Here is a 13,871-nt window from a genome sequence, read left to right as displayed (position 1 = left end):
GGCAGCTGCCGCCGCGGCCTCTGGAGGTGGGCAGCTTAAAGGGCTACGGCTGCGCCCCGGGGCGCTGCGGCTCCCAGTGGATAATCTCTGCGTTTCGTTTTGGGTTTGCTCTATTTTCTATACAGTCTTTGCCATATCTCGTTAGTTTAGCGGCGCTGATCGCAGAGGGCCGAGGAGGAGCCGCTCGGAGCTTAGCGTTGTTAAATGCTCTGCGTCGTTAAACAGGGGTCGGGTCATACAGTCCCGAATTTGGGAGGACGGATGCAGCACAGCTGCTGCTAAGCTCGGGTACACCGCGGCTCTGCGCTCTGCTTCTTCTGCCTGGGTCTTGCAGTTTGCTCAGCTGACGGCAACAGTCCCCTATCTTTGTTTGTTTGTTGCTTATCGGCGTTTTAAGGCTTCAGGCCCGGCTGTAGTACGTCGGAGCTACAGTGTTTCATCAGAAAGCTGATGTAAAGAGTGAGAAGGAGAGGAGGGAAAGTCAGGACAAACGTGTGAAGCGGCTACAAACGTTCGTGCCAATCACACTAAAAAAAATCATTGTGCAGTAGGAAAGTTGTTTTGGCACCTGTCCTGTGATAGTTGCTACTTATCTCCAATAGCAAATTAGCTACTCCTTTTCATTTTCACTTACACTTTGGAGAGCAGGTGCTGCATGGATCTCAATGAATACGAGCATAAATGTCTGAACTGTAAATTACAGGGTTTGTTGCAGCAGTTAGAAGAAAGTTCCCTTAAGAGCTTAGGCTAATGCTATTTCCTGCAAAGGCAAATAGCCTTTGCCTATCTACACCATTTATGCAGTCAGGAACTTCTTTGGGCACCCTTCATTTCTTCTTATTTTGCCTGCTCTTTGTCCTAGGCCTATATTCTATGGTATGTTTCATTGGTTTGGTTGGCTTCCTTCTAAGCAACACTTCTCAGCTGCTGCTGTCCCAGAGGCACCAAGAAGTCGTTAGATGCTGTGCTTTCACACTGGAAGCATCTCATATTCTGTTGCTGCTTACTTCCAGTGTCCTAGCAAGGTGGTATTCACTGCAGTCTGAGTGTGTGCTGTTCTGCTGTTGCCAGAGAGCAAGTTGCAGTTTCAGGCTGATATGCTTGATTCACCATCTCAGGCTGCGCTGTCTGAATTTTCCTCTTACACTCTCTGATCTTTACAGCTTGATTCTACAGGTGAACTCCTGCACTTACAGTCTAAATTGTATGAGTTGTACTCTCCTAAATACAGCTTTGGTGCCTTAACATCTTCTTAGAGTTCACTAAAAGGAAAGATAGATGTTATGAATGTTGTGGAGGTAAGTTCTAACCAGTCTCCAGGTCCAGAGGCACGTCCCATGGACAACAATGAAGTTGGCTCCAAGACAGTAACTAGGAATTTTAGAATTAGGCTATGGGTGCCCTGGTAGATGAAGTAGAGGAAGGAACTGGAGAAGATATGGAAAGATGTTCATCAGGAGGTTATCCCAACTTCCTTACACGTTTGCATAAAAAGTGTCAAGGCTACAAATGTATGTAGCACAGTAGTGGTGTATGGCCAGACTGAGCTCTGGTTCTTCTCCTAGCAATAGCATGAGGAAATTATTTTCTGCAAAGCAGTTCCAGTCTTTTTATTTTGCTATAACAAGTACTTGTTTGTTCTTCACTGTTTTTCACTTTGTAGAAAACTCAAGTCAAGAAAAATAAAATGTATAATTCAAATCTGAATACGTACCTCTAAGACCAAGATAGGTATGTCTGAGGGCATACTTCAGCTTTGAAACCTCAGTCCTCCAAAAGCAACACTGTGCTCATATATCCTTGTCATGTTTGACAGTTGCATGCACTGGCCAGCTGTTCAAATACATTGTATGGGTTTGGAACAGACACAGAACAAAGCTAGAAATTGCTATTCCAAGAATATTTTTCTTGCCTGCCAGGGCTTTGTAGCAGTACAAACAAAAACAGCTGGAAGAAATAGTCCAAAAATAGTCTGAGCCAGTTTTATCTGTTGTATGAAGGCATCTTAGCAGTGTGTTAGTGGAATCCAGTTACTGGTTCTTTTTCATGCTGTCTTTTTTTTTCTAGGACTGTATCTGCACTGTTTAGACCACAAATGGAGCTGAGGAATTCTTACAGAGATAACCCTATGCCATTTTTTCCTACTGTTTCTAGTATAAAGATGTCAGAACTATATTAGGATTAAGAAGAGATATAGAGCATGTCCGGAAAAGCTGTAGGAAAAGACTTATCAGGCTAAAGCACAGTAAAAGCTTTTCTACAAACAGTTTATTTACAGAAAAATGTAGATATGAGAGATCTGGACAATGTTGTAGATCATACTAAATTGGAATTAGAAAAAAAAATGCAAAATATTCACGGGTTTTTTTAAGCATCTTTTTCAGATCTTAAGTTGTTGAAAGTCACTGGAAAGAAGAAAAAAAAAAAAAAAGGAGTGGTAAAATAAGAGCCAGAAAACATCAACCAAATTTTTTGCTTTCCCTTTCCTTATACATCTGCTAGCCAATTTTACCCATGTGACAGCAATCTGCTAAATTAGTTCCAAAATGCTGTTAGGGTTCTGAGTTCATTAACATGCCTTAATGGCCCTGACTTCCTTCACCTGGGCCACACACCCACACCTCTGCTCCTGGGCACAGGAACTCCACGGCTCTCCGGTTGGGATGGTTTTCCTTTTGTGAGCTCAGCTGATGGGTAGATTGATTTTTAGGTTATGTTTACATTCCCTTTTTTTACTGTAGTTCTCTCTGAGGTCTTTGCTCATTATTGTTGCTCTTTCCAGCCTTTCTGCTCACCTTGCCCAGGAGTTGGTGCAGCTGTGCTCTGCTGACCTTGCTCTCTGACCTGGCTCTGGTCCCTCCTGGGAGGGCAGTTTGTTGGAGCCCTGACTGCTGTAGCCGTGGGTGAGTCCAGATTGGTTGACAGAAGCAGCATTTTTTAGATGCCTTTATGACATGATACAGAATGTTTAAATTTATGTCTACTTTTTAAGTCTTAAATACTTTTGAGACGCATTTCAGTAGCTTTTCAGTGGTTTTTTTTTGTTTGTTTGTTTCTGACAATCATTCTCCCTATTCGTGAGTGTCTCTTCCTAAATATATTTTGGAAACAAAGCAAGGTGTTACTGGACAACCTTCAGCTTTCGTGGCAATTCAAGGAGTCTGCATCTGCAGCAGTAGTGCTATTTAAAAAGTAAAACATAAGAAGAGCCCTTTGCCAAGCAGCTTATTTACAGACAGATGTTAGTGACTCACACGCCTGGAGCTGATGAAACCAGATTGAGTCCCGTTAGCCTGCAGATGGTTGAAGGCTACGGTCAACAGCAGCACTGTGGATATGGAGGCAATGTGAGAGAATTACTGTCTGCTTACCAGAAAGGTAGAAGGGCAATTACTGTTTCTGTAACGTTAGCAATAATATATAGAGGAAGGCATTTTCTCTGCCTGAGATATCTGCAAGAGTCATTCTCCCATGCAGTACTTCAGCTTCTGCTCCTGCTTCTCTAACTAATTAAGTAGCACAAGTCAGCCAGCTCACAGTGGCTTTTCCCTGTGTTGGAATAACGCTCTTCCAGCAGCTGATAGATCGTAAAAGGATAGAAGTGTATTTTGAGCATCGTGAAATAATTTGTAGTGTAGTTAGATGCAAAAGTAAACAATAAGTTTTGTTTAGTAAAAGATATCATATGGATAATATATCTGTTAGTTATGTTTTGTAGTTAATAACTGATAACATTAGGCTGTCTTATTTTCACTGGCGAACAAATTCCATCTGCATGTACAAATGCAGAGAGTCACAGAATCACAGAATATCTTGAGTTAAAGGGATCATAGAATTGAGTTGCAAGTGACCCTTAAAGGCCATCTGCTCTAAATCCCCTGCAGTGAACACAGCACCTGCAGCTGATCCGGTGCTCAGAGCCACTCGAGTGTCTCCAGGGACAGGGCACAGAGCCCAACTTCTGGCTCCACACAGGACTACCCAAAACTTCATCCACATTCCTGATAATGTCATCCAACCACTCCTTGAACTCTGGCAGCTTGGTGCCATGACCTCTTCCCTTAGGAGTTAATTTCAGTGCCAAACCATGCTCTCAGAGAAGGAGCTACACATTAGGAACACCTTATATTGGTACAGCAATGACTAGAATCTGGCTTGCTGTCTGAATGTACCTGCTCTTGTCCAGTCTTACATAGAATATATCTCAATTTCTCTAAGGGGTGTCTACACAGAATGAGAAAAGAGAGGTCATAGCTGAGGCACAGGTCTGCAATAATACAGTCAGTCTGTAGGTTTTACTAATATCAGCAGCAGACTGAAGAAACTTCAGAAAATTTGACATTCTCTTACAGAGCCAGCAAAGGAGAACAGAAAAGTGGGAAATAAGTTGCGTGGCTGTCTGTTTGTTTTCCAGCAACTATGTATCTCCAAAATGTCAGTGCGGAGCTTCAGAAAACTTTTCCTCTATCCACCAAGTTTTTCTAACCTTTTGTTATCCTCGTTCACTGTCAAGTAGGCTGTATTCACTTCTGTCATCACTGCATCTTAATAAGAACTAGTACATCTGCTGGCTCCCACAGGAGCCAGGAACCTCCTCTGATCCTCCACAACTAAGTCAAATCTGCGTCCCTTGTGACAATGAAATCACTTCCACATCTTTTAGTAGAATATAATAACAAAGTGATCTTCATTATTTTTTTTTCCCAAGCAAGGCTGCTGAGTTGTATTGCATTCATTTTGCAGAGAGCAGATAGCTTACCCTGCTCCTCCTGCACTTGATCCGGTACCTTCACATGAACCTCTTGGCTGCAGCCAGCCTGTGCTGAGGAAAAGGGATGATTTTCCTCTGGTAGATTCAGAGTTCTGTCTCTTAATGAAGACTGTAGTTGTGCAACTCAAGAAATCAGAGCAATTGACAGAGTGGCAGAAGAGCTTGATGGGTAAAAGAGAACAGAAGAATCAGAAATGGGTTTCAAATTTGTTTTCTCTCCTCATATTTGCTTTGAACTTGAAAGTATAGATTGGCCCAGGAATTCTGTCTTAAATGAAGACACCATCCCGCTTTCTCTTTTGAGCACGATGTTTTTTTGCTGCTTTGTTCTCACCTGCACAAGCCAAGAGCAGTGCACAAACATTTTGTGGTGGGTTTTGTTATAGCTTTTCTGTGTTTGTAATTTGACATACAGACTGTATGCAAGACAGTGCGAATCTTGTTCTTGTTATTGCCAACCACTTGATGCACAGTGTCACTTATTTCCTGAAGCTATTTTCCAATGGCCTCATTTCTGGTTCTTGCTTTTTTTAGTCTGCTTCAACTCCTACCCATATTTATTACTTCCTTTGGCTTTGCTGCATTTTCCTATATTAATCATTCATCCATGCTTTCATAACTGCATTGTCTTTGTCACTCGAACTCCTCCCAGTAAGGTATTTCTTCCAAACTTTCCTGTTTTTTTTTTTTTTCCCCCTAGTCTATCTCACTGTTCTCTCCTTCCATATCCATACTGGTGTGTATCAGAACACATAGTGACATGTGGCAGCTGTCTTGGGATTTGGTCATCTGCTTTGCTGTTTCCTACCCTACCTGCAATGATCTACTGAGGAAAACCAGTTGTCACACTGAGTTTTGTGTGATGTTCATGACATGCAACGTAGCCCATCCCTTCAGAGGCTCTGCTTAGGCACTAGGTGTTGCTTATTTCACTGAGCACTCAATGATGTTTTATTCTCAGCAAACACAGAAGTAAAGGACATCAAAGCTTCCGAGGAAGGTGGGTTGTTGTCATTGTTGCATGAGAAGAAAATGGCAGATAAGTTCAAGAACTCACATTTGGCATTCCCACAGTCCTCAGAGGGGCTCTATGTAGGTCTGTATATGTGTGTGTGTTTGTATGTATACGTGTATCTATTATAGATAGTCTATTTTGCAAACTAGGGGAGGAGAAAGTCCAAATAGACTAAATAAATTTTACCCCTGCAATTTTTCATTTTGCCTTATCTGCATACAAATGTGTATTTTCATGTGTTTTATATTAAAGCATTTGTATCTTTTAAATATTTTTCAATTATGCCCACAACAATCACGTGAAAATATAGGCATCAAAATTGCATAATGATTATGTGACTGTATTAAAAGTAGATCTCAACGTGTCTATCCCAGCATTTTTGTTAGGGCTATGAACTGAAAACTGAACTGAAAAACAAACTATGTATATTCCATCTGAAACAAAATGTGTTTGTTCTGGAAAGTCATGAAATTTAATGCATCTGCTACTACTGTACAGGACCATAAATATGCAAATGCACCACAAGTTGTTTTGCTTGAAGATAAAATGGAATTTGAGAGACAAGGAAGGGTAAATATTCAAACCCTTACAGTAGTGACCATTGGTTTGCATTGTATTTATTAATAATGGATTCAGCTGAACAAAACTGAGAGGAAAACAGAAATTTGCTCTAATGTTTTGGTCTACACATAAGTATGCTTTTATTTTTCGTGAAGCCACAAGGCTTTTTTTCTCCTTGCTGTTCTGATGGAGGTGTTTCCAAAGCCCAGGGCAGGCATCAGCATGGAACACAGGGGTTCCTTCGCACTTGGGAATGAAAGGCACAGTGCCACAGTGAACTTTGTGCCTTTGCTAACAGAGGCTTTACTCCCCACAGCATGTAACATTTGTGAAGTGTGACAGTGCAGGATTGCTCTCTCCCCCAGAGAGCTTGTTATTTCAGGGTAAACAGGTGCCCTGTACAAACATGATGCGGGGTCAAAGAACTGATTATGCCCTATCAGGGTTCTCAGGACTCTCGTTACAGGAAATTTAACATTTTCCTTTTATTAGTCAATCAGGTGCAGCTCTATTACTGATAACTTTGAGGCCTCCAACCAAAATTCACTTTCTGCATGGGGCCTCAGCAGGATACTTCCAGCTTTGGTATTCATTAGGCTTAATCCTGATTTATGAGCCAAATGTTGTTCTGCACTGTTTCAGTGGATTTTGAATTTGTAGTTTAGCCAAACACATTTTCCCTGAGTAGTACAGACTTTTGTTATGATGTAAAAATGGCCTTCGTGATCATCAGATTGGCTTAGCTGAACTTGCTTTGAGAGAATGTTTATATTTAGTGGGGTCTGCTGAAGGTGTACACCTGCATTTCAGGACAGAGGTAAATAGAGACATGCATTTTTCTAGATTTGAAGGCTTTGTGTTCAGGTTTTCCAAGAGTGGAATCTGATGATTAGCATCTGATCAAACATTCTTTATTTACCAGACCAGAGATGTAATTTGCTTCAATTTGGCCCGTATCTGTATCCTGCAGGGTTTTATTTCCCTCCTTTTCTGCTTGCAGATGAAGACTTTTGTTGTCACGATTGAATGTAAATCAATCAATAACAAAATGCTAGTGACTGTAGCCAGTACTAAAGACACCTGGCCTTAAGTACATAGAAAGCAGAATAAGACCATCATACTTCCAACCAGGTTCTTCATGAGACTGTGCCAGCTGTACAGATGGATGAGATCATGATTGTGTTCAATGAAATAAGTGCAAATGTCCATATCTCTCAATTCTGTGAAGTAAAGAGCTTTACAGCTGTCATATTTAACGTCATTTAAATGATGTGTATTTTAGAGAACAGCAAAAGAAAAGCATATGTAATAGAAAAACATTATTAATAGTGAGAGATAAATACTGGAGTTACGTATGTGAACTCTTGAGAGATTCACTGTAGTTTCCTGTTCAAAAATCTTTTAGCAGCTCTGCCAGACTAACATGGCATGAGTGTCAGTCAGAACAACGTGTGACAGGTTTGCTAATAAGCAGTACTCAAGGACCTGATGCTGGACGAGGAGCTTTGCAAGCAGTTGGAAAGACAGAATAAATCATTCCTTGAAGAGTTTATAATCCATCGAGGTTATGGACAGTGAGCAGAAAGGAAGTTAATTGTTCCCTTAGAAGCAATGATTTCATGTAATGGTTAATTAGTTTATTAGGATTGCTGACAAACTCCTCCAGAGTTGAAAATGAGCCGTCTGGAACCTGTAAGCTTGTGGCCTTTAACTTTGGAACACATACTGAAGGAGTCTGCCATGGGTGCTCAGAATTCTGAAGTGGTTTTGTCTGACAGATCTTGTCTGGACTCCTGGGTTTCATTCACCTTTTGCCTGGCTCAGCAGAAGGGATAATAGAGATCTCCAGCAGGGGCTGAAATCCCAAAGCTGTCATGTTCACTGAAACCTAGGGATGAGACTGCAGATGGTGGGGGATGAGGCTGAGGTGAAGAAATCAGAGAAACAGGAGACAACAAGTGGCTGTGATGTGAGAGTGGGCTCCACATAGAGGAATGTCTGCACTGAAAGTTGTCAAAACAACTGTATAGTTTTTCAGCAGTAGGTGAAAGTAATAGCAGTACAAAGATAAATACTGTTAGTTCATGGGCTGCTGCTTGTCTTGCATGCGTGCATGCATGCGCACACACACACAAAGATTTCTATGTAATAAAAACAAACAAACAAAAAAAACCAACGTGAGAAAACCCAAAAGCCAAACCACGTAAAAAAACCCCAACCATGGAGGGTGATGGAGAATGAGACTAAAACTGCTGTCTATAGATCAGGCAAGACATAGTGCTGGTCACTGTTGTGCCATGTGTACCGTTATTTATTCTAATGCTTTCTGAAAATCATCTTTCGGGCTTGGGGGATGCTTGCAGTTGCTTACCTCTGTTTTCTTGCATGCTTTGTACATCCAGACGTAGAACTTATAACTTAAGCCCAAAATCATGCAAGGAATTAAGTGTGTGACACAACAGCAGCCCCACTGAAATTGGCGTGCCTGCTGGAGCTGTCTGACCTGGTCTGCTCCCTACTACTCACTTCTTCTCCAATTAATTGCAGGAGATGAATGAGTGTTTCTAAGACTTGCAAACATGATGTTTGATTATCTTTTGTGTTTAGCGTTATACCAAGTGAGTGAGGAGAAGCAATGTTGTAGGAAGCTATCAGAGTAAGGAGAAAGTAAAGAATGCAGGCAAGAAGCGCTGAAAGAAAAACAATAATGCTGATCAGCATTTAAATTCAGGAAACTATTTGAATCTCAGGGACCAACTCTGTGATGTTATCTGCGGCTAAGAGCTACGCTATGAGGGCAGCTCATGTCCCAGCGACCCGGAAGAAGGGAAGGGTCGTGCGGTGCCCAGCGGTGCCCAGCGGTGCCCGGGGGCCGCTCCGTACCCGCGCCGTCCCTTTGGCTGCCGTCCTCGCCGCCGACTTTCAGCAGAGGGCACTCTGTTCCTAACGATGGAGGAGGCGCTTTCCCTCGCTGGTGAGAAACCTCAACACGCTGGAAAAGTTTCCAGCGCAACATATTTGAACAAACTCTTCATCGGTTATGTTTAGTTCGCCGGAGCGTATTTTTAACTTCGGTGGCAGGGATAATAGCCCTTTTTCTGTGTGTTGCTCTTAGACTCGACGAAAGCTCGGGACGCCAGTGGAAGCCGCAGCGCAAAGGTAGAGGATTTTACCCCGTTACTGCTTAGCGACTGAGAGGGGAAGGCGAGCGGAGCTGTCGGATGAGACGTACTTGTCAGATTTACAGTAGGAAACCTAAAAATATCGCGGAGGGCAGCGTGATTAAAGACCTTCTCGGCGTGCGAGCGGATTTGCAGCTGTGTTGTCCGAGTCGCTTGGAGATGAGACGCGGGACGGTTGCGGTTTTGGAAGCTGCTTCGCATCAGCTTCGGGGGCTGACTTCACGGTAGCGTTCGCCCCTCGGGGGAGGACGAACCGCCCGGTCTCGGGCTGCTGGAGCCAGCGCCTCCGCAGCCGGGGGGAGCCGGGCCCCGCTGGCCGCCCGCCCGCTCGCTCTGCCTGGGGAGGCCGGGGCCGCGAGGGGGTGCCGGGCTGCGGCGGCGGGTGGCGGCCCCGCACCGCAGGTGGAGGCGCCCGGGCGCTTCTCGCCGGGGCCGGGCTGCGGCGGCGGCGGGAGGGGCGGCCCGCTGCCAGCAGCCTGTAGGACCTCGGTGAACTGGCGGCGGTGGGCCGGAGCCTGGCGTGAGGGAGGGGCCGCCGCTCGCGGTGCGGGATGCCGTATCCCCGACGCCGTGACGGGCGAGGCTCTCCCCTGACCCGCGAACGGGAAGGAGGCGCCGGCGGAGCCGCTCCCCTCCGACCCCGGCACCGGCCGGCGCTGCGCTCCGCGCCGAGCCCGGCGCCGCTCCAGGTGGGTGAGCCAGGGGGCGGCGGGCGCCTCCCGGAGAGGGGCGCTGCGGGAGCCGGTGGGCGGGCGGCGCGGGCGGCTCGGGAGCCCCGGGAAACCCCGGCACCTGAAGGGTACCGGAGTGCGGGGTGTTGGGCTGGAGCTCGGCTGTGCCTGGCGAGGGGAGGAACCGTCTCTAGCGCATGGGAGACTGAAACTTTTGAATGACCAAAGCATTCAGGAGCGTGGAAGGTTGGAAGTAGGTGGATGGAAAGAGGGTCTCTTCTCTTCTCTTCTCTTCTCTTCTCTTCTCTTCTCTTCTCTTCTCTTCTCTTCTCTTCTCTTCTCTTCTCTTCTCTTCTCTTCTCGGAATTAAACACTCATTTCTGTAAGGAATCTTAATTATGTTTAGTCGACAGGTGCAAGGGTTGTTCGGGTAGCTGCTTTTCTTTTGGTCCATCTGATATTTTAGAAAGGACGTGTCTGATTTTGGTTCTGAGGGAAAGATCTGCATTCACTGTGGAGGATGAGGGGAGGGAGGGCTGTCTGTGTGCATGTGTTGGGGTGTGTGGAACTTGCACACAGTGAATGCAGTGGTAACAAATAGGCTGAGGCAAAAAGAAGCACAAAGAATTATCAGCATTGTTGCATGTTCGTTTTTTTTCTTGTTAAAGGTTTTAAATTGAAGCTTTTAGTAACAGTGCCTGGCAGTTAAGTGTTGGCCCACAAATGGTGAGGGTCTTTATACTGGATCATTTTCTTCTCTGTCTGGGACTATAACGATCAGAACTTTCAAATGCAGTGCATATGACTGCAGAGGCCCCAGGGCTGGGTTCTCGGCGCTGAATGGGTGCAAGTGAAAGGTCCGGACGGGAGGGGCCGATCTGATACATTGACTCGTATGCAGGAGGCGATCAAACTCGCCCCCTGTCGCCTGCTTCTCCAAACCTTCCCTCGTCCCCACCCTGCTTCTGTTCCCTAATCGGAACGACATCACCCTGCAGGCTGTGCTCATGGCATGCGCTGCTAGTCTGCTCCGCTGGCCAGCACAAACGCCGATGTTTGTATTGCATTTCTTCCAAACGCTGGTTCTGTCCCTTTGCCTAGTTTGCTTTAGTCATTGAAATCCTGGCGCAGCCCACTTGGTTTTGTTTGTAACTTGAAACAATCTCTCTCAGCAGAGTTCCAAGGCGTGAGGATGGCCAGCCCTAACGGTGCAGGGCTCTTCTGGGAGGTCATCTGGCTTGCTATTGCTATCTGTGCTCATCTCCAGGTAGGTGATGACTTGTTGCTGTGCTTGGTATTTTTTTAGGTGATCTTGCCGCAAACTTTCAAATAATGTCATTTAAACAACGCTGCTGAAGTATCTGCATTGTAAATAAAAAGTTCCCAGTGAGAATGGGATCGAGGTTTCCCTGTCACTGAAGTTAATTTTAAAGACATCCATCTGGGAAATTCATATTTTCTTTCTTTGTAGTAATATTGTACCTGACTCAACTATGTGGGGACCAAAGGGAGATCTTGCCAGATGTGTAATGCCTGGGGTCTCCCAAGGCAACACAGCTGCCCTTTGCCCACAGGAGATTTAGCACCTGATAAACGTTAAGATACTGTAAGTGACAAGGGTTATATAAATACCTGTGTAGAAGAAACATGTAAAGCACTTGGAAGTCAGTGAGTATCCTGGGAGGAGGGAGGTCCAAAAAGGTCTTTCCTTCAAGTGTTCAATGAATACAGGAACCATGGAGGAAAGCTGTAGCTGCCAACTGATCTATTGCCTGACATATGAGCCTAATCAGTTCCAAGAAGTGAGTATTTCAAGAAATATGGTGTGCTGGCGTGCGGCAGAGATGTTGTTAGTCTGTCATCCCCCACAGTGATAGTTCCCACAGTACAGAACGTTTCAAGAGTTATTCTGTCTCACGTGCTCCAGAATCAAGAAGTACTTAGAAAATGATAATTAAATGAACTGGAGAATATTTTTGAAATAAATAGTATCAGTTTTTAAAATATTGTGGTAGTTTTCACAACTTAAATTGGCTGTGTAGAAAATCATTGATGTTATTTTATCATTGTGTGCTGTTTGTACTTCTGCAATGCTGAGAAATGGAAGGGTCAGGCTGGAGCACAGTGTGCTGGTCATTATTTAAACATACATCCCAAATACTTCTGAATCAAAGGCTTGATACAGCAGGCAAAAGTAAATTCAAAAGGAATGTGAAGAAATGAGGAGGTAGTACTGGCCAGCTCAGTAAGCTATGATCCGTGTGTGATGGACTCTGAAGTATAAGGCAGTGGGATCAAGCTGTGCGACTCACTTACAGCACTGGTGCAGTGTGTGCAACGAGTTGTTTGGCAGTTACTTGTTGAGCACTTCCTGTACCACGCTATGGTTGCTCACAGGAGCAATACAGCTGGCTTTGAAAGTAAACCTGTTTACCTGAGTAAAGGACTTGTCATAAAGGACAAGCTATTGCGTTCTTTCTAACTGGGCAGTTAAATAGTGCATGCTGTGTGTGTCCAGGCAGACAGGACAACAGGGGGGTCTCTTTTTTTTCCACTTGCTTCTCACGTAGATGCAAACAATTTACTGATTTTCTGTGCCTGTGCTGTTTGTATTTCTGTGTGCAAGAAGTTGAATGATATTGTAAGAGCCAGCCCTATAAAATGAAGTAGTATGTGAAGTTCATTTAACAATTCCGTGTAAGATGAGAATAGAAATACAGGGAAAGGAAATGTCAGCTTTGTGTTTGGACCTTTTGGTTTTGAGGAGACCGGTTTTTCTTTTATAATACATTTCTTTCATATTTTTTCTTTCATATTTTTCTTATTGTAGTACTGGAACCAGTGGAGGCATAGTTTCTTCCTCTCCACAAATGGTTTGGCATAGCTTCACTTGTCTCCTTATAAAACAACAACCTAAACACATTGTAGTAATCAATAGACCATTGTGAGTAATTTTATGAATATTTCAATCCAGGTCAAATATTTTTTGTCTTGATGGTCCTTTTAATTATTCTAAGGCATTTGACATATTTGGGCCATTAACACTTAACTCCAATCTTGCAGAAATCCCTTCTCCTACTATATTTTAGGTGTTTTATCTCAGTTTTAGTCACATGAAAGATATATTATTTAAACGTAACATTTTTTTTTGTATTCAATATCCATTAATTCTTTAATTGGTTGCTTGGGGCCATACTGTATGGACCACACACAGTTCTACCCTAATATTGTACCATAGCTTCCACTTGTATTGTTTTTGGCTATTAAAGTGCTTATGTCTGGAGCTAATCAATTAGAAACAATTGGATGCTGGGCAAGGTCACAAATCCGTGTCATGTCACTTATGTGCAATTGATTAATTTCATCCTGCTTGAGGCAGGTACAGTATAAAATAATAACCATTCAAAAAGAATGTGGTGGAAATGTGGTACGAATGTAATGCAAAGAAAACTTTAATATGAGAAGTTGTGAAAAAGAGGTAGCTATTACTGAGAAGTGGAAGTGAACTTTGGTTGTAGGATCTGTTCTGATTCCTCAGTAATGTGGTGACACGCATAGCACAGTGTTTAGCTGGGCTCCAATCTGACCTCAGAACTTATGGACACGCAGCGTCTCAAGTTCATGACAAAATCTTTTTCCAAGGGTGTATTAGTGGCTACACCAGCAGGTTT

The 13,871-nt window shown here is 43.9% G+C and overlaps 1 protein-coding gene across 13 annotated transcripts in view; it reads left to right on the top strand.

Moving 5' to 3' along the window:
• Positions 1–13,871, top strand: part of ADAMTSL3 (ADAMTS like 3) — a 188,618-nt gene continuing 174,747 nt past the window's right edge. The window contains exons 1-4 of one of the 13 annotated variants that reach the window (XR_007379190.1): positions 1,193–2,694; positions 2,783–2,903; positions 9,463–9,506; positions 11,373–11,467. Coding sequence is in view for 12 of the 13 variants with exons in the window: in XM_048956740.1 (XP_048812697.1) it covers positions 2,691–2,694; positions 2,783–2,903; positions 9,463–9,506; positions 11,373–11,467 (264 nt within the window). In the remaining variant the exon portion in view is untranslated. Of the gene's footprint in view, positions 27–1,192; positions 2,695–2,782; positions 2,904–8,801; positions 9,507–10,090; positions 10,219–10,352; positions 10,454–11,372; positions 11,468–11,900; positions 12,003–13,871 lie in introns of those variants that run through there. The other 12 variants (XM_048956741.1, XM_048956740.1, XM_048956744.1 and 9 more) reach the window with 12 other exon arrangements.

The sequence above is a fragment of the Lagopus muta genome, chromosome 10, assembly GCF_023343835.1.
Source record: "Lagopus muta isolate bLagMut1 chromosome 10, bLagMut1 primary, whole genome shotgun sequence".
Classification (NCBI taxonomy): Eukaryota; Metazoa; Chordata; class Aves; order Galliformes; family Phasianidae; genus Lagopus; species Lagopus muta.
Note: the sequence above shows the minus strand (reverse complement) of the source record. Positions and strands in the feature narration are given on the sequence as shown.